At 27.2% G+C, this 22,257-nt stretch overlaps 1 protein-coding gene across 4 annotated transcripts; it reads left to right on the top strand.

Moving 5' to 3' along the window:
* The first annotated feature begins 1,176 nt into the window (after nt 1-1,176).
* On the top strand, nt 1,177-21,945 carry LOC135931770 (putative uncharacterized protein DDB_G0289263). Of its 4 annotated transcripts, XM_065469066.1 has the most exons (9): nt 1,178-1,371; nt 2,236-2,309; nt 18,356-18,520; nt 18,700-18,765; nt 19,216-19,332; nt 20,294-20,419; nt 20,556-20,638; nt 20,779-20,956; nt 21,534-21,935. In XM_065469066.1, exons 1-9 carry the CDS (start codon nt 1,286-1,288, stop codon nt 21,563-21,565), a joined length of 927 nt encoding a protein of 308 aa, XP_065325138.1. In that variant the 5' UTR covers nt 1,178-1,285; the 3' UTR covers nt 21,566-21,935. The 4 variants fall into 4 exon arrangements, with proteins under 4 accessions (XP_065325134.1, XP_065325137.1, XP_065325138.1 ...); XM_065469062.1 differs by having other exon boundaries at nt 1,177-1,371; nt 20,779-21,944; XM_065469063.1 differs by having other exon boundaries at nt 1,179-1,371; nt 18,374-18,520; nt 20,779-21,941.
* The last annotated feature ends 312 nt before the right edge of the window (nt 21,946-22,257 follow it).

Raw genomic sequence — 22,257 nt, 5'->3', positions numbered from 1 at the left:
TATCTTCAACAATCTCACACATTTTTAATAACTAGATTATAATGATAACTAGATTTATAATGTATATTTATAAATATAAATTTAAATTTCAAAATTAAATTAAATAAAAGGATTAGAATTTTATTAATAAAAAATATATTTTAATAATTTTTAGGTGTATTTATTATGTAAAATTAAAAGTAGCGAAGTAGCGAGCTACCGCTATCGCTGTAGCCAGCTAAAGCTACCGCTACTGAAAAAAGTAGCGCGCTATTTTAACAACACTGATAGCCGGGAAGGGAATTTTATAAAATTAATGCTTTTATCTTTATGTAGTATATTACAAAAGATTATGTAGTTTAGGCAAAAATGAATGTAAATAATATGGTATAACCATGTTTTAAAGTAAGTGTTATACATAGTAGCCTGGAAAAGGGGGCTATGGTCATATTTATTTTTGTATATATAAATTGATATTAATATCAAAATAAACAATTATATATATAAAAAATAAGATGATATTTAAGTTACACGCTATATAAATAACCAAAATAATAATAAAGAAGAAAATAAATTGAGTATAAAAATTAAATTGAATGATATAAATTAATTTATACAAAGATAATGAAAAATCAAAAGAAATATTAGTTATTGGGAAAGGAATATCTAACAAGGAGGAATAAAAGAATTGAGCCAAATAAACAAAACAAATAGTAAGAAAAGAGACTGTATGGCTTTCTTTTTTACATAAATTAAGGGAAAAATGTGCAAATGCATTAATCAATCAAAATATTTTCTAACGAACAGATTTAATTGTTAAATTATTTTTATGCTAGGAGGCATTTTGGTTCATTGCTATGAATATATATAATATCGGTTTCCTTGCCAATTTAGCGCAGTACAGATGTTATAGAAGACCCCCCCCCCCCTCCCCCATTTGTAATATATTTTAGATAGAAAATTTTTATTAATGGAGTTTACGATTATATATATTTGAAACATATAATTAAATTAATTGCAAAATAAGATTATTCAATATTTTATATTATTTTATAATAATGCATATTAAAAGTTTTTATCAAGGTGATACCTCGCTAAAATGTCTGACAATACATTTTCCTATTTTTAAAATGGGAATTATTCTCTGTATAACATAACAAGATCATATTAAAATTTAATATTTTACCTCATTAAAATTTTTACCAAACACCTGATATAAAATTTCGATTGTTTGATACTCCCATATGTGAATTTAATTTTGCTAGATAGCATAGCGATAGCCCTTGATTTATACTTGGGGCATGATATGGATATAAAAGAGATGATATATTTAGAGGAAGGGTTAGATATTATCGATTTGGATGCTTTTGATGACTCTAACCAGGCTATATGGTTTAAGATTATTATATAAACAAAAATATTTTATTTATTTTTTTTTACATCTTGAATATAACAAACTATTGTATATACCATATTTAATCATATGTGGGTCACTATTAGCATGATTTGTAGCATCTTAGGTACACCTATTGCAGACCTTTGGCCAGGTTGTTTTTTTTAAAATATTATTAATTTAGTGTTTTGAATATTTTTATTAATTGGAAAAAAGGAAAGATCAATATTATCGTTTTTTATTTATCTTATGAAATTTATAATATAAATTTTAAATTAAAAAAAGGAAATAGGAAGAAAAAAAAATTAACACCACTTTTTTATTTATTTAGAAATTTCTATTTATATATGATTTTTTTTATAAATTTATGTTCAATTTAGTTTAAAAATATATTATATTTATAAAGGTTAATTATAATTTATAGGCCACTAGTATTGGCTAATCAGCTGATACTGATTTATGTGAAAAGTATTAGTGCATCTTTGGTCTGTAACTCTAAAAGTGGGTCTAACAATAAGATTTTTTGTGAGGAAGGGGGTCACCCAAAAGTCTTCCTTCCCCCTTGTGAAAAATAATGGTAAGTAAGCCCATGCTTCATATTAATTATATTAAATGGTTTTAAAAACACCTAGGGGATGTCTGACAAATTGTGCAAAATATTTTTACCTTTCATGCTAAAGTTTTGCAAATGTCTTTATAACTGAGACAAATTTATGTCATTTTCTTTCATAGAAAAGCCAGGTCCAACAATCTGTAAAATTATATGTTATGGGCTTGGGTAGAAATAATTGTGGACTAGTTCTACACTAACATATACAAATAATATTGAAAAAATGTTTTTTTATAAAAAATTACTATATAAGGCTCTTCGAAACACCCACCTTTAAAACTATCCAAGATGCCAATCACAAAAAATTTCAACCATCTTACTTCAATGGTAATTAAATACATCTTATTAATAAAAGCTTAAAATAGATATACACCCTTTCCTAAACCATATAAATCTAAGACATGCAGGCTAGATTAAAATTTTAGGCTCAATCTGGCTTATATTGGGGGGAAATATATTTTTAAACCTGGCCCAGTTTTACCTGTCCCGAATTTTCATTTTTGATCATTTGATGGCCTAGCCTGGTCCGAAATTTTTTAAATCACATCTAATAATTTTGGCTCTATTTTGTAAATCGGAAATATATCTAAAAAGAATTTAATAAATTACCAAAAGAATAAGGAAAATATATTATCTGTCAAATAATTTTTTTATATTTGTTAATATTCGAAATTATTCTAAATTATTCCATGTTCTTTGCGGAATTTTTATTTCTTAACTTTTTTTTACTACTTTCTAAATTTTAATAAGCCTTTTTTTTTTCATTTTTAAATTATTTTTTGGGAATTTAATTTTCAAACGAATACTCGACTAATGAAATTGAATAAAGTTTTTATTATTTGTACGAATATGAATAATGCAATTAATCGATTTGAAAATACTAATCGGATGCGAATAGTGCAAATATTCGATATTTTTTTAGGTATAATCGGAAATATGATTATTATTTTCCAACTTATTAATTGATATATAATTTAAATTCAACGTTATTTTTATTTATTTTTAGGGGTGTACCGATACCACTTTTTGGAGGCCAATCCAATCCGATATTTTCGATATTGAATTGATATAGGCTGATTACCGATCCGATATCATATCTAATTTTGTATTCTGTAAAGATACATGGTTTTAATTTTTAATATACTTTTTATTAGTATAACGTCTATAATTTAACTATACTATAACATATATCATTTAAATATATTATAATCCAATTTATCAGAGGTCAGCCTGCGGCGATGGGGACTGTCAATATCACCACCTTCACTAAAAAACATTCTGAAGAGATTATCGCTTACTTTTATAAACAGAATGCACAAAAAATAACAATATGGCAGAATGTTTATTATTTTTATCTTAATTTGCACGTTGATCATAGACCTACCCAAAGGTGAGCGTGCGTGAATTAGAAGGCCCATCTTTCATATATTATCCCGATTTTTTTCTCAAGGATACCAACAAACCTTGTAACACAGATATGAGGTTATATGAGAATGGAACTACACCTGAGCCATATATATGTTTAGTAATGAATATAGCAAAGAAAGAAGTAGTATATAGATTTTAAAAAAAATACTTTTTCCAAAAAACTTATAAATTTTAATAATTATTTTAATTTAATAAATTTAGTTAGAAATTTGTAAATACTTAATTATTATGTAAAAAATATAAAATAAAGTTATTTGGGTATTTTCTATTTGCTGGAAGGTAAAATAAATAAATAATTAATATGATATAGAAATTAAAATAAGAATAAATAAAGAATATGGTGAACAAGTGGAGATACTAAAAATTTAGTAAATAATTTAATAACCAGAATGTTTATTAATTAATTATTATTATTAAAAAAATAAACATAAAAATGAATGGTTTTTTAGATATAACTTTTTATAAATTTATAACATTTTATTCTTGTTAAAAACACCATTTTTTATCGGATCGGAAAATTTTATAATATTAGCCGATAACCGATATTTTAAAATGATTGAAATATCGGCCAGATCCGATAAAAATATCGGTCCCTATTTATTTTATAAAAAATTACGGCTTTGCCTTCATACTTCTGATATAAATCAACTAAGATGAGTTTCTTTCACATGAATTTGAATGAACAGTTCAAGTTTTTAACCAATTTAACTATTTTGATTTGATTAAAAATGTACAAATATGAATATTTTTAGCAGTAATAATCTTATATTGAATTATGATTAAATTTTAATGACTAATGATATTAGGAAAAGTTAATTTTTATCCCACCAATGTTTCTGATAGGGTTACAAAATTAGTAGCCATTTAAATGAAACCTTTTTAAAATAAATAAATTAAATTAGATACTTTTGAGCAGGGACCCAGTTTGTGTCCCTGTTCCGGCCAAATAAATATGTCGTTCTATATTCTGAAATTTTTCAGAACGTATTCCCAAAAAGCTATCTAATTTTATTTCTTATACACTTTTTTTCATTTTATAATATAGATCATTTATTAGCTCTTGGTGTTGGTAACAAAATTGCCCAATTTAAAACTTATTATATATAATAACAAAACGAATATAATTAGCTTATCGTCAAGAATAAAGAGAAATCAGAATTTTCTTCTTTATTTTAATTAGCTTCTATTTGATACTCATATTTACCCATATCAATATTTTATGTTTATAAAAATATTCCCCCCCCCCCCCAATACATAGACCCGACCACTTAAAGTGATATTTACAATTTTAGTTGAAAGATATTTTAATTGCTTTTTATTTGGCGCCTATATCAGTGTTTTGGGTTGGTAAAAATTTCCTGACCCCCCCCCCCCCCATGATCTAGACACAACCACTTTAGATAATATTTAACATTATAGTAAAGATATTTTAGTTACCATTCCATTTATTTGATTCTCATATCAAAAGTTTATGTTGATAAGAATATTCTTAATCCCCCCTAGATGTCTGCAATGAGATTTTTCGCGACCCGTGCTTGAATTTTAAAATTTGTGTCCAAGCTCGAGCACACATTTTTAGATCCACCCCATCAAATTTACATATAAATCTATATTAAAATGGAACATGAAAAATATTTAAAAAAAGAACAAATATATTAAATTATAGAAAAAACTTATAAAAAATTAAAAAGGAGAATGCGTGAATGATTCGGGGCAAGAATTTTAAACATTAAATAATCGGATCGAATTATTGTGATAGCAATGTTTTGCTTAAGTTTATAAAAAGGAGATATATAAATATTTTTCCTTATGGATTTCGGCTCGAAAAGATTCAAAGCGGCTTGCCCAAAGGAGCAGGATAATATAGCTACGATGGGTACAAAGTGGTTATCACCTATCAATAGGAATATTTTTGTCATTTTAATGACTCAGCTCAGAGAAGAGGGTCGTGTATATAATTAGGAGGGGCAAGGGGGGTCTATCTAAGAAACAAATAAAAATTATGTGTATTTATTCACGCATTGCCACCTTAAATAAAAGCATATTTAACCCCCAATAATCTAATCAATGTTGATATAAAGTTGCGTTTTATCTAATTTGTAACATAAATTTTATTAAGTTTAAATATAAAAAGTAAAGTTAAAATATAATCGAATATAAAAATTTTGGGATTATATAAAAATAATTTGCATGATTGATGTTCGAAAAAAAGTGATATAATTGTTTATAGAAAAAAAAAATTTCTAAAAAATAATATCAGTTTTTCTAATTGACATTTTTGTGAAACAACAGATATTTGTATATTTAGTATTTATTTTTCATGTCGGATACATCTTACAACCCGACGCTAGCTCGAGGGAAAAAAATTTTCAATGTCCGACGGGTCGAGCTTCTGACAGCCCGTGCAGACCTCTACACCCCCCCCCCCCTTCCCCCCCCTTACTCAAGACTTAGACATGCCCGATTAATAATTATCAACAAAATTAAAAAATATTTTAATTATCTTTTATTTGATACTAAATGGGTTTAAGCCTATACTTTATCAGGGCATGGGGCATACTATTATATTTTTTTATTCATACATTCATTCATTATGACGCCAGAAATTGCACTTCATGCAATCTTATCACCCACCAGGAGTTGAAGTGTGCATCATGTATTTCCATTAATATATTGATCCCATACATGATGTCTACCCGCTTTATTAGAGTGAACGGTACCACTATGTTGTCAGCTAAAATAGTAAAGAAGAGAGGAGTAAGTATGGCGGTGATATATTAGTTCCGTTGTTGGCAGAATATTTGGTCGGGGTACGGGCCGGGCCTTGATTTGCAGATCTCTACTTCTTATGTTTAAGTATATTTTTTCAAGCTTTAAATGTTAATGGTATGTCCATATCCTGCGTCCTAGAACTTTCTTTCATTTTTTTCTCTCTTTTTGTTTTTTATATTATTCGTACTAGTTGTAGTGGATTCTGGAGACCTCTATTATTATACAATTGGTTCCTGGCTATCATTACCATCATTCTTGCCATTATTTCTAATATAATCTTTAATTGTTGTTGGTATGTCGATATCATATGGCCCAGAGGGGAAAAAAATCTTGTTTGTTAATATCATTTTTTGTTTGTGCTAGACCAAGTGATAGCCGGAATCCTTTGTTTTATCATTATAACAATCGGTCCACTATATTATTTTTTATTACTGTGATTAGTGATATGATATGGGTTGTCAGTTATAAAATAAAAATATTACATCTCCAAATAAATCAATCTTTTTTAAATTCAATTTTACAATATCACTCTAATTGTTAATAATTTTCAAGTTTTTAATTGTATTTTTTTTTGTATGGTAAACTCGCATTTTTAATAAAAGTATTTCCATTATGATATTTAATTTTGGTAAGTCATTGAATTATGGTGAAATTTTTCATTGTCTAAAAATAATCTCTTGGATAAGATTAACATTAGGGTTAATGTTCAAAGGGTCGCCAGATATGGAATAGGGTAAATATATAATAAAAAAATGGTTTAATAAAACTAATATTTTTACAATTTAATAAATTGACTGGGTTAAAAGAATTAAGAAAATAAACCAATAAAAAAAATTATTTATAATTCAATGACTTATCAAATTTTTATATTGTGTATACATTTATTGACTAATAAATTGAATTAATTTAAATATAAATATGTAGTTTTCCTTTGATTTTTTTAATTTTAGATAAGTAGATTTTAAATCAAGGCATTATTACATAAAATAGAGAGTGAAGAATTTATAGGTTAAAAGGGATATTCAATCAGAGAGAAAGAATAAATGTTAATAAAATTAAAAATAGTTTTTATAGGCTATTGATATGGCGCCCTCCTATTCTAATATGTTTAAAAATTTTCATCTAATAAAAAAAAATGATTCAGCTTTAGCACTACACGCCTAAAAAAAGTTTTATAATGCAGGAAATTACTATAGTTAGCATTAAAAAAAATCAATTATGGATAAAGAATTTATTTGATCAAATGAAGGAAGTATTTATGAAAATTTTTTTTTTATTTATTGATATTATTTCTAATTAAAATGCTATAATAATAGATCCCATTTTGAGGATTCAAAAACGTTCCTCACCTCGTTAAGAATAAACACTAGTTGCTGGAATTGCTAATATTTTTCTAGCTATTATTGATAGCTTTGACAAATCTTTTTCGGGCCGGTTCCATCAAATTAGGATATCCGGTTGAAGTATATCCTCTCTCAAATAGATTTTTAAATGAAAAGTGAAACCATTAATAATGAATTTTAAAAAAGTAATTTAAACAGTAGCCTAAAGTCTTGCTAAATTATACAAACCAATCATGTTTCTTTTAAGATTTAAATATTTTGTTTTGTCATTAAGTACGGTGTTCTCCTCTGTAACAAACTCATCCTACCATCTGTTGTGGTTTATTTTGAAGGGGATGATATCTATTTCAAACTTTATTTATAATTTAATATCCCATAATTCAATTCTCTTTGCTTTTGTGGAAACGGGTAAAATCAGATCACGTCGATGTTATATTCTTTCTTCCATGCAAATCAATTTTGATATGTTTTTTTTGTTTCAATAATTTCTCTCAACGGGAAAATCCACAGTTAACAGAACTTTTGTATTAAAAATGAAATTTTATGAAGCATATTTTTTTTAAAGTTGAATATTTTTTAGCCGGCCCTTCCGCTCGCCCATTTTTTAAAATTTTTTAGCCAGCCTGCCCGCTTAAATGGCCGGGCATGGGCTAAAAACCCGCTCATTTTGCAAAAAATCAAAGAAAGCTTAAAAATAAGATTATGACAATTGTCACTTTACTATGGTACATCTTCATTAAAGTTTCAATTTAACATTTTTACTCTTTAATTTTTCCTATTTGCTGCAAAAAAGTTTAAAAATAACTAATATGATAATTGTCACTTTTCTATGGTACATTTTCACTGAAATCATAATAACATGTTTAATATATTTTTGCCCATTAGCGTCAAAAAAGTTAAAAAAATATGGATTATGGCAATTGTCACATTTCTATAGTTCATCCTCACTGAAATCTCAATTAACATGTTTACAATTTTTTTACCCAGACTATATAGTTAAGCACGGCAAAGAAAAAATTGATTTAGTCTACTAAATGGGCTGACTAAGCCTATTAAATAGATCAACTTATTCGACTAAATTAGTCGCTTGAGTTTTTAGTCGAGTTTTTCGACTACCACTATTAGTTAGTCGCTATTTAATCTATTAACAACACTAATCATAATCATTAATATTTTGTTAAATTCTCTTTATTAAAAAAACCAGGAATCCAAACCGTATCAACGGTTCAGGTCAGGTTCGTAAAAAATGATATGTGTTCTGTTTAAACCTTTAAGAAAATTTTTTCGGATACAAGCATATCAGAATTATATAAAAAGAATATTTTTTTAAAATTTTACCACTATTCTTTAAAAAATAATATTGAGCATATGACTAAAATATTTTTAAATTTTTTTTTGTCAAATTATATCTACAAAAAAGAATAAATTATATGGCTGAGCACACTTCTATGCTCAAACTTGGCAGCTGGCACCGTCAAACAGCAATATATATAAATATATTGGAAGCAATGATTATTAAGCTCTTTAAAAGAGTTAGAATATCAAAATACTGGTTCACAGACATTTTAGAGATTGGTTCAGTTCGGGTGACAAATTTTTTAACGGTCCTGGTAATTAATAACTGTTAATATCGGTTTGGTTTGAATTCCTGAAAAATTGAACATAAATTCTTTTTTAAATGCACAAAAAACACAATTTGGCCCTCATAGAATCGTCGTAACACTGATCCTCCCCACCCCCATTTATATGGGCCTATAGCACTATTTTTTTCAATATCTAGTTGCCAAATATTCAACAATGTATTAAAATTTCATTTTGTAAGCTTTTGCCAGTTCTTCTTTTAAATGGGTATAAAAATTTACATTTGACTAGTTTAATTGAAAATAATTATTAAGTACAAAAACATTCGTATTTATCTATATAATTAATATATGGGTTTTTTTATGCAAAAAATTTAAAAAATTTAAATCTAATTTTAAATTAGTAAATCTTGTATTTTATATTATATTTTACCGAAAAAATTAGTTTTTTGATTAGTAATTATCCCAATCGAGGCTTTTAGTATCGAACATATTATATCCCATACTAAATTTAATCTCCATTTCGAATAATTCAGTTAGTTCTGTTAACTTTTTACCAAATAGTTGAATTATCTTTGGGCTATCACTCTCTTCTATGCATAATTTTTTAATCGTAATTTCGAGTAATTCAACGTCTTCTACTAACTAGCGCTCACGAACTAGTTGAATGATGTTCACGCTACTGAAATCTAGTAGGGGAATAAATGGTATTCCGATAATTTGGAGATATTGCTTAAATTATCAGTAATACGGCACTTGACACACTTATTCTTTGCTAATCAAACCCACGCGTTGGTAAATTGAGTTTTGCATATAATCTTCATGACCTAAAAGTTCAATAAATACAATCTTTACAACTTCCTTTTTATTCCAATAATCACTTCTACAAACGGCAATTTTTCGTCATTAACCTATAAGTTTAAAAAAAATTTGGCAGTCATATTCGGCATTTTAATAACGAAGCCAAAGAATTTTGATATATTTGTTAAAAATTTAAATAGAAATCTATAGATATGATTACGGTTTCTTTTTGGGAACACTTATTTTTATAGTGTTAATTTTATAGTGCTTTCATAGGGATTTTAAAATTTTTTAATAAATAATTAAATTGTCAAAAACAAAAAATCTAAAAGCCCGCGAGCAGGGGCTGGACTAATTTATAAAAAAATTATACCAGGCTGAGCCTGACAAAAAATATAACGGGTGGGACAATGTGAAAATTCTTACCGGGCCGAAGTAGGCTAGGCTTTACTTTATTTCTAGAAAGGTACTATCATCAAGGTCGCGACACAAATGAAATGATTTGATAAATTTTAATTATATATATTATTATAAAAGTTTTATCTAATAAATAGAAAAAAAATAGATTACTGTTGTAAATTTTAGATTAGTTAAATTTGTACTTTATATTTAATTTGCATAAAGAATTCTTTTGGATTTATTGTTATAACGCGTGATAAAAATATTATATTTGAATAGTTATGAATATTAGTGATAAAGAAAATTGGAAAAAGTATAAAAAGGCCAATTTTTACCATACAAGAATATCTTTTATAATTATTAACTTTTTTGTATTTTATTATTTTTTTTTTATTAATCTTTTTTATTATTTTTACTTTTATAATTTTGTTAATTTGATAATGTTATAATTTTGAATAAAGGAAGATTATGATTTTACGAACTTAATTTTTTTAATTTTAATTTATATTAATTTATTTTGATTATGTTTTTATCTTATTATTTAATAAAGATTTAGTATCATTTTAGTTCTAACCTTTCTTATTTGACGGTATATATAATCGAGGATATTAGTCTGATTTAGTATCATTAAAATTCTAACTTTTCTTTACTTGACAACGGTTCTAATCACTCAATCCTTAGAAAAACATCAAAATGTTACATTTTTAAGAAATTCTAAAAAAAATTCAAATATTATAAATACTTTTTACAAAAAAAGATTTAGAACTTTAGATGAGATTTAATTAAAAATTTTACCTGAGCATTCTCAAAGAAGATTAAAAAAATGTGATTTTTCATCACACTTAATTAAATTTTCAACATAATTTCTTTTTATTAATTAAACGTGATCTTAAGTTTAATTAATTGCTTTACCTTTTTAAAATAACGCATATTTCATTGTAATATAATCCTTAAAAAAATTAATACAATGTAATATTAGAGACCCAAATAGGTACCATTTGCACGGCCCGGCTTGGGTTTTATATTTTCAGGTCCTGTTCGGATTTTTTAAAATATATTATAATTATTTTTAATTTTTATTTTTTGGATTTAAAATATTCGGCCCGGCCCGGGAATTTTTTTTAGAAAAATTATTTTTTAAGCCCGATCCAGATATATCTAAAAAAATTAAAATGCGGCCCGACCCGTATACCCGGGCATAGGGCCGGACCTGCAGGTCTTTGATATTTATTAAATATTGTTTTTCATTTTATAAATTAATTCAAAAAATAAATATTTAAGTTTAAAAATTTGGCATAAAATAAACTCAATTTAATTGTTTTTATAATTTAATATAATTTAAAATTTTATTGGTTTCCATTTGAAGTAAATAATTATTTAAAATCTTTTTATATTTTATATATTTCACTAAGAAATTGCAATCGATATTCTAAAATATAAATAATAGTATGATAAAAATAAGCTAAATTTTTAAGATACTATTTTATAGCTATTTTAATAAAATTATGCATATTTAGGAAATAATGGAAAATTTTAAATCGTTTACCAGTTATATAAAAGTATGGCTCAAAAATTCAAATATGCCTGATGTTAGATTTGAAATTATAATTCTTAAGAATATCGAATACTAAAACAATCGATAACTTCATAGGTGGAAGTAGAAATAATAAAATGCCCATAAATTAATTTATCATTTAAAGTGAATGTTTTATACCATGTTTCATGATAGCGTGTAGCTAAAATATAATTATGTGAAAATTGAAAATCTAAGCTTGAAGTAATTATTTATGTAATAATTACTAATTATTATAATGATAAAAATATATGAAAAGATATATTTATACTGATGAATTTAACCCTTATGATTATGATCAAGATATTCTGATAGAAATCTTATATGGAGCTAAAAAATATATGGTGTGTTCATCAAATAAATAATAAATTGAATAATTATGAAAATACATCAAAAGTATATTTAGCATCATCAATACATCCAGAAATCAATATTTTAAGATGTTTACAAGTAAATTTATCTATTTTACTTATAAATTTAACATGATTCTAAGATTAAAGATAATGAAAAGTCAGTGTTTTATTCAAGGGCTTTTCTAAACTATCCTATTGATTTAATAAAGAATTCATGTTTATATCAAAATCATCATCAAAACACAAATCATTTCTGAATTCCTTATTGAATGGGCAAAGAATGAATGTGTCAAGTGTCGTATCTGATAATTCAAACAAGATAATTTCCAAATTATCGGAATTCCATTTTTTCCTCTACTAGATTTCAGTAGCGTGGATATCATTCAACTAGTTCATGAGCGCGAGTTAGTAGAAGACCCTGAAATTACTAATTACGATTAAAAAAATTTGCATATAAGAGCCTGATATCCCAGTAGGTGAGCGCAAGTTAGAAGAACTCACTGAGTGATTCGAAATGAAGATTTAATTTAGTATGGGTTACTTATGTTCGATACTAAAATCCTTGATTGGGATAATTATTAATCAATTTTTTTATTGGAAAAAATAAAAAAAAAAGATTTATTATATTATTTAAAATTAGATTTAAATTTTTTTAAAAATTAATATGTAGTATTAATTTTTTATTTTTTAAAAAAACCCCATATATTAATTATATTGATTAACCCGATTGTGTATTTACTATAATAATTATTTTCAATTAAATTAGTCATGTGTAAATCTTATACACATTTAAAAGAACAACTGGCAAAAACTTACATATTGAAAAAAATGGTGAGATATGCCCATGTAAACAGAAGAGGAGGGGGGGGGGTTGGTGGTCGAAAAAGAAGATTCTCTGGCCGCCAAATTGTGTTTTTTGTGCATTTAAAAAAGTTTATATGCTAAATTATATTTAATTTTACCTTACTATTTTTTCTTAAAAAGATGAGTTAGTTTTTTTCAGGGATTCAACCGAATTACCGGAACCGTTAAAAAATTTATAATCCTAACCTGAACCAACCTCTAAAAGATATGTGAATTAGTTATAACATTTTGATATTCTAAGTTTTTAAAGATGATTAATAATCAGTTTTGATTCAACTGATAAGTATCATTAATTTTCTATATATTGCTGTTTGACGGTGCCTGCTGCCCAAATTAATGTATATTCAGCCATATAATTTATTCTTCTTTATAGATGAAATTTGACAAAAAAAAATTTGAAAATATTTTAGTCGTATAAGCTCAATAATATTTTTTAGAGAATATTGGTAAAATTAAAAAAATATATTCTTTTTACATGATTTTAATATGCTTGTATGCTAAAAGGTTTTTTAAATGATTCAAACAGAACAAATATCAGAGGCCTGCAGGTCTGACTCATATTTTAACCTTTTTAAATATACCTGTGCCGGGCCTAAGAATTTTTTTTAAAATACCTGGGCCGAGCGTAAATAACTTTTTTAAATATCCGGGCCGGGCTGAAATATTTGTATAGAATCCTCTATTATATATTATCATGATGTATTTAGACAAAATTTTCTTATATATATTGTTGGAATAAATCATAATTTTCTTTTATTTTATTTTTTATAAATTACATTTTATTATATCTTTAAACCAAAAAAAAACTTCTTTTATATCTTTTTATGACAATAAAAAAAATAACCAATTGTGAAATACAAATTGATATTAAAAAAATGTAACATTAAAATGATACAAAAAAAATGTTAATATAAAATTTTCATCGAAAGGTATAATCTCTATTATTTAACCTTCCACTCTCCAAAGAAATTCGGCTTATGATTTCCTTGGATAAGTTGAGTGGTAACGCTATTGACGTTCATGATGTAATCTTCCAGATGTTTTGGTATTTGTTTGAGTCTGACCGGTCGAGCATTCCTTATAACTGGATTCATTGATTCTTTCATATTGCTCCTTTCTCTTATGTAGATAGACCCAGTAGGATATCCGTCATTTTGCCTATCGATTCCAGAATGTTAGTGAGTCCTTGTCCTTAATCGTGGCTTCAGAAACATCATTCGAGAATCTCATTTTAATTTGATCCAGATGTCTCCTGATTTTAGCACACCCCGTGTCTATTTTATATATCAAATTACCTTCTTTGTCAGTGACCATGCCCTTGTGCCATTTGTTGTCTTTAAACGTTCTGTACCACACTTTGTCACCAATCTCTATAGCTCTTGCAGGTGATATGATTTTCTCTAATGAGTTGTTGCTCATTTTTATTGGTTTTAGAAAATCCCAGGCAGTTCTTGTTATATGCAGGAATAATCTCTTGCTAGGTGCAACACCCGTTGCAGCATTAGGTGTGTTCCGATAGCAGAACAAAAACCTTTCTAGTGCGATCTTCTCGTCTTCTTTTTTATTTTCCAGACTTTTTTTCATGTGTGTTTTGAAGGTTCTAATCATCCTCTCCACCAGCCCATTGGATTGCTGGTGACATGCTGACGTTCGAGTGTGTTTAATCCCGTGGTCTTTGCAAAACTTTTTAAACAACTTGTTGGTGAAGTTGGTGCCATTATTTGTAACGATTTGTTCAGGTATCCCGAACAAACTTATAGTTCTCATCAGTTTGATGACAGTCTGTTCAGCCGTTATGGAGTTCATCGATTTAATGATGGGGAACTTGCTGTATGCATCGACCATTACCAACCAATATTTTTGCAGAAACAGCCCTGCAAAATCTAAATGTATTTTTTCAAAAGGTTTATTAACGGCAGTCCAAGCATGTTGTATTTTTTTTGGATTATCTCCCCAAGCATTGCATGACTCGCAATTTCTAACGTCATTATCTATGTCGGTGTTGATTCCAGGCCACCAGATGTAGTTTCCTGCAGAATTTGGAAGTGTATAATCTGGGGGTCAACGATACCAGATATGACGCGTACAACGAAACGGTGAGCATCAACAACATACCCACGTTGATGCAAGTAGACACCGGCACAAGGTACACTATACTTCCGAAACATACAGCTAAGACTGTAGGCATAACCACGATACGTAAGACGGTTATGAAACTGACAGGGTATGCCATCAAGGTATTAGGTCTAGTCAATGTGAACGTTAAGTTTGAAGGTAACTCACAAACGCTGGAAGCCATAATGGTGGATTGTGATAAAATCCCCCTGCTAGGGCGTATGTGGCTCCACGCCTTCAACAACATATTAAAAACGTTCTTAGTGGGTAACGTACAGAATGATCTCGAGAAGGTAATCTCGACAACAAAAAAAGACCTCGAATCAACTTACTCCTAGAAACCCAAAATGGTCAGACAAGAGAAAGTTCACTTGAAGCCCGATGCCGTGCCTAAGATCATATCTTCAAGGAGAGTTCCGTGTGCCAAGATCGATGCAACGACTCATAAATTGGATGGCTGGCTGAAGGACAACATAAACCTCGCTCGAGAGGAATCTAGATGTCCGATACCATGCACAAGCGATCCGATTGGGAAGTTAGCTAAGGGCTGCCTTTACTTTACCACGCCATAGTTCGGTTTGAAATGAAGACTTCACCATGAACATAGGTGGTGTATTGCGTGCATATTTTGAAACCAAATATTTGAAATCGCTATTATTATCTATTAAAATTAAATATAATATATTTAAATAAAAATCCAAATTAGGCCGAAAGTTTTTTTTAAAAATAAATCCGAGCCGCGCCCTGTAAATGTTATCACCTCTGGAGGTCTCTGACGAATTTTATCATTTTTTACGAATCTTACCTGAACCAAAACAATATTGGATACGGTTTGCTGGGTTTTTTTAAACGTAGTTTAACAAAAAATTAATGATTATGGATACTTATATCGAGTTTTCGTTTTTACCCCCCAGACCAAGACCAAAAAATCAAGAATGAATACTATTATTTCAGTCACAATATATTTTAATTATCTTTTATTTGATAACCCCCCCCCCCCCCACCTTCCCCCAGACAAGTTCAACCCATTAAACCCTAGAGTGAATACTTATTTCAATCAAAAGATTTTGTAAATAGCGCTTATTTGATACCCATATCAATATTTTGTTGGTAAAATATTCTTGACCCCCCAAGACCTAGACTTAGAGTAATAGTTATAATTATAATCAGAAGATATTTTAATGACCTTTTATTTGATACCCATTTTTATTTTTAACCCACCCCCCTATGTCCGGATCAAATCCATCCATTAAGACCAAGAGTAAATACTATTATTTCAGTCAAAGAATATTTTAACTAGCTTTTGATACCCATATATATTTTGTCTTTAAAAATCTTCCTGACCCCCCCCACCCCAGTTATAAATCCACCCAAGTGATAATTATAACTACAATCAAAAAATATTTTAATTGCCTTCTATTTAATACTCATATCAAAATTTTATTTTTTACCCCCCTCCCACCCACCTCAAGACCAAGTCTAATCCAAGACCACTAAGAGTGAATATTATTATTTTAGCCAAAAAAAGCTTCTTGATGCCCATATCGATATTTGTTGGTAAATATATTCCTAACCCCCCCCCCCCCCAAGGTCTAGCCTTGCCCATTAAGGGGGAGAGGTCGGTCTCCACTTGGATAGATGATTAGCTACTAAATACCTATATTGGACATATCTACTCTTATAGAGCCCAGAAGAAACTAAGCTAACGGATTAATATATAGTCATAGGATGGAAAATAAATACTATTAGATAAATATTGGTATAATGAACCACATTGGAAGAATATTGGTATAAAGAATACCATTGGATGAATATTCTTTTAAAGAATACTATTGGATAAATTTGATTGACATTTATTGATGATTATATATAGGTCTTTCATTCCATATCAAATCGACCAAAAAAAACGAGAATTGCCGACGACCATCTCTAAAATGAACGAAACTTGGCATGATAGTTGTCTATGTTGTGCATTTTAGTAAAATCAAAATTTTAGAGCTCTAGCTCAACCAGGTCCAAAGATACATCTTCAAAGTCAAAAATCGCGCCATGCAAGATTTCATTAAACGTTTTTTTTAAAATACTTAAGATAGGGTTACAAGTTATATATTCATTCTTTTGTCTACATTTGAAAATATCAAAAAATATTTTAAAAATTTCAACCGAAAAAAATAAAAAATTAACATTGTTGAGAAGGGATTTTTTTGGGTGCTGATATTCGTCAGGAATGTTTATTACTTCTATATTTAACGTTTAATCAAATAAATCAGTGTTTTTTCGTTTTATAATTTTTATTATTTTTATATATAAAAAATATAATATAGATTGTTATGATTAAAAATCTTTATAATAAAATATATTTAATTAAAATATGTATTGTATTGCTATTAAAATAAAAAAAATCATTAAATATAACCAATATGATCTCAGATCGAAAGATGTATATCCTTAAAGTCGAAAATTGCTCAATGTGTCATTTCATTAAATCTTTTTTTTATTAAATATTTAAGATAGTTACAAATTTATCATTTTTTAGAACTTAAAATTATATATTGGAAAATATCAAAGAAATTCCAAGTGTTTTCTTATTTCAGGTAAAAATTAATATAGATGGCGTTATAATTAAAATAAAATAAACGTATTTTAAAATTATATATACAAATTATTATTAATAATTTTCGAATTTGAGGATATATATATCTTTCGATCTGGTTGAGCTAGCGGTCTAAAATTTTTTACTAAAATATACAATAAACTATCATGCCAAGTTTCATTCATTTTAGAGATGGTCGTCCGAAACACTGGTCGATTTGTAATGGACTGATCCTTATAAGATAACATAACGGGATAAAAATAATTTTAAATTTGATGTTTTAAAAAAACATGATATTACTAGAAACTGAAATTAAAGAAAAAATGAATATTTATAAATGATGCATACTTGTTATATTTATTGTTATATTTATTGTTATGTTTTAAATAAAATAAAAATTTAATAATATTTCTGAATAACTTCCATTGCTTTTGCGTCCCATAATTTTCTATAAGTTCCATTCCATATCCCTGCCTTTGGGTAGTAAATTGGATAAGATTGGTAAATATGTTGGTCAAATATATGACTACTCTCTCGTGTTTAACAATCTAGGAAATAAACATTTATTAGATTGCCAAAAGACCGTAAATAGCGGCTCCCATACGATTTCTCAATCCTCTTCTAACAACGAGATTTATGAGTTTGACCTTTGTTCCAATGTCAAAACGTCAAAAGATTTTTCCGACCTTCAAATAGAGGCGCATAATCAGGAAATGAGTAAAATTTTTTATATATTTGTTTTCATTTGATTCATAACCACATCATGGCCATATAACACATTTCTAGTGTAACTCTCTATCAGGAAATCCCTTATTTTAAAAGCTATTATTTGAAATTTAGTTTGTATTTTTTTTGATCATTACAATTAACTTTGAATTCATTTATTTTCTTTCTAGATTTATGTCAAAGTCTGGAGTATTTGACCCCCTTCCAATCTCCGGACAGGATGGATATTTTAACAAGTTTGTTTAAAAATTGAAAGATCAAAAATATTCCCGTTTTTATATAACACAGGGAAAAACTGTCTAATTTGGGTTCTTCTTAAATTTCGAATTTTACATTTCCCAATTTAAGTAATCTTTTCTAATTTCTTCTTTCTTCTGATCAAGCGACTAGTATCCTTGGAATAATTCACCCCTTCAAAACTGAGCACAAATTACCATCTCCCAGGACTCGAATCAGACGAATTTTATTGTATTCTTGTTTTGGGAATATTTTTATCAATTTAATTCAAACCTTATTTTATTAATTAGATGACTTCATAGGTGCAAGACGTAATCATAATATAATTAGTTTATACATAGCTCATACATAATAAGGCTAGCCACAATGTGTGATTTTTTATGACATATCACTTATAATAACGCATTTTTATATTGTTTTTAAACCATTTTTACCCCACAAATCCAAAGAAACCTGTAGCTCCACCGGAACTGGGAGCGGCGCAGAAAATGAATCCGCCTTTTATTCAGCTGATTCGGAGAATTCTTTCAATGGTTCCTCGTCTACTGGAAGCGGGCGTGGACAAAGTAACCCATTCACTCATATATTCTCCATATAACAAATTTACTTCTTGTTTGCCATCATTTCCTATATTGGATGACTTCATATCAAGTCTGAAACTTTCAATTTTGAAGAAATTGCCTAGTGTTATTAAAATGGCTAACTCATTTTATCTAGAAAAATATTACCCAGGTCTAAATATTTTGCTCATAGATACACAAAGGTTAGAACATGTATAAGCGAAATTTTGTTGCATAATATTTTTCTGGTTAAAATATTGAGTTTTTTAAAATCAGCTATAATTGAGCCTTTTAACAATACTAAAATTTCCCATAAAAAAGAACATCCAAAATTTTAATCTTATTGGTCCCTAAATATCAGGAATAAAAAATGTTAAAATTCAACGTTTTTTTCGAAATGTAAGATTTTTTTTATTGAATTTAAATAAGTTCGAAAATAATAACAAAATATAAAAATTTTGTGTCATTTTATAACTCCTATCAAAACTCATTTTAGGAGATATCAAAAAAATTTTTATTTCATTAAAATTCAATTTCTATTTCCATTTTGGCAGATATTTTTTGTATGTTAAGCTATCTGAATTTTTCAAATTAATATATTACTCAATTATGTAAAGAAAGTTCCATATTGGAACGGTCAAGGATTCTTTTTTTTTGGTTATGCAGGTTTGGAATACTTTTCTTTACATATGGATTTTTCCTATAAAAATAACTGTTTTAATATATCATTCTTTAAATAAGAATCTTAATACGTAGTAAGATTTACCAGCATTAATGCCCTGAAATTTATCTGCAAATATATATTTTTTAAAGAGTATTCGAAATAATAAATATAAATGTAATACAAATCTTTATTATTCAGCCTATTAATCATTTTAATATTCAAAATTTCCCCCGCTCTATCGACAGCCTTAATTTCTGATAAAATTAATTGTGTATAATCTTTCTTTCCATTTCTCGCTTCAAGTCGTCAGGAAAAATACGTTTCATCTGAACGCCCGACCTTACACATCAAAATTACCATCAAAAATCAACTACGTCCGTTCGGCTTTTTGCAGGTATTTGGATTCGGATGCGGTCAGAAAACGAGCAAGTATGATCGAAATATTTGAAAGATAAATGTTAAAAGTTAAATAAGAACGAAGGAAAGAGAATGGTAAAAATTTAAGAGAAAAAGAATGTGAGAAAGAAGGAAAATAAAAATAATTTTTTTTACGATATAAATTTAGTTCCTCAAAGTACTCAATCACACATTGTTTTCGATGGCAAAGCGCTTAAGAAAATTTCCACTTTACCAACAGGCCGAATTACGGTATACATTATAATTTGAATAAAAAATAAAGCAATTTTAATTCCAATGAAAAAAAAAGATAAGTATTCTAATACTTTCAAATTTAGAATTCGAACATCTCTTATTAATTTTTATTCATTTTATTGCTATTTTATCTCAAGATGGCCGATAAATCAATCAATAACAATGCTAAAATAAATAATCATCCCATTTTAAATACCAAATTCTTTAAAATAAACACAAGTAATAATGATCGTATAATAAACAATAATAACGACAGAATTCCCTACAAGCATGACGAAAGAACAACGAACGATAATAAAGGAATATTAAAAAATGGTGATATTATTGTTAATAATAATAATGTAATAATAAATAATTTTAATAATAATCAAATAAATGATAATATTAATAAAAACGATAAATCACTAAATAGCAGGATTTCTCGTATTCCTAGACCTTCCAAAACTTCAATCAATCATAAAAGAGTATTTTAAAGTGGAATAAATAATACTAAACAAAAAAAGCAAATCGAGCTGCCTAAAAAATATTGCTTTAAAATTTTTTAAATATGCCTGAGTGGTCTAACTCTTATTCCTATATATATTGGAGTTTATGTATCTTTTTTTAAAAGTTTTCTATTCTATTCAATTATTTGTTTCATAAAATTACATTTAAAAAAAAAATTCAATTACAATATATTTAGAATAGTTTTTTTTCGTTACAACGATCGAAGGAAATATTTATTACTTAAAAATAGAAGAAAAGGTATTTTACTAATTAAACCGGTTTATCTACCAAACATATTTAAATTAATTTGGGTATTTTTTTTTACACTAAAATAAAAAAAAAAATTATTATAATTTTTTGATTCATAATTATTCGCACTTTATCGCATATTCATTATTGTATTTAGACATTTTACGCATATCGCTTATCGCATGTTAAGGCTCTCTAAAGCAAACCACGTCCCATCATCTTAATGTATGATTGCTCACTTCCTCGAAAAGAAAGATTTTCATAAGTGGAGGGTCTGTGTTATTTATTTTTTTTATAATAAAAAAATATTTTTCACACTCGCATTATTTCATTCATTAAATTAAAATTAATTTATCATAATTAATATGAATTTTATTTATTTGTTCTAATGTATCTACTTATAATCATTATTTAATAATGATGCTTAATTTTAAATTTATATATATATTCAAAAGTAATGTTCGCCAAAATATTATTTTGTGTTGTAAAAATAGTGAAATCTCTTTAAGATGACCTTTGTGAAATTCTCTTTGAGCAATATTATTTGAAATTGGTCATTTTAGGAGGTTCATTTTTAAAATTTATAACCTGCCAAAAAAGAAATCACAGTATTTTTTTCATATATTTTTTTATAATTATAATAATTCTGTTATTTTAAAAATAAAATAATCTTTATTAAGGTTACACAATGACATAATAAAAAAAATCGATTGGAAATATTTAAATGATATTAAAAGAAGACAGAAGAGGAAAGGAAAAAAATATTATATAAATGAAAAGGATCTACTCCTAAAACATTCAGTTAATCAACATGATGAGACTAAGGAAAATAATTTACAAATCTAATTATTTAGCTAAAAAAATAATTAAAATACTTTACT

The sequence above is a fragment of the Gordionus sp. m RMFG-2023 genome, chromosome 1 (assembly GCF_954871325.1).
Source record: "Gordionus sp. m RMFG-2023 chromosome 1, tfGorSpeb1-WG-v2, whole genome shotgun sequence".
Lineage (NCBI taxonomy): Eukaryota > Metazoa > Nematomorpha > Gordioida > Chordodea > Parachordodidae > Gordionus > Gordionus sp. m RMFG-2023.
This window is presented reverse-complemented; position numbering and strand designations above follow the sequence as displayed.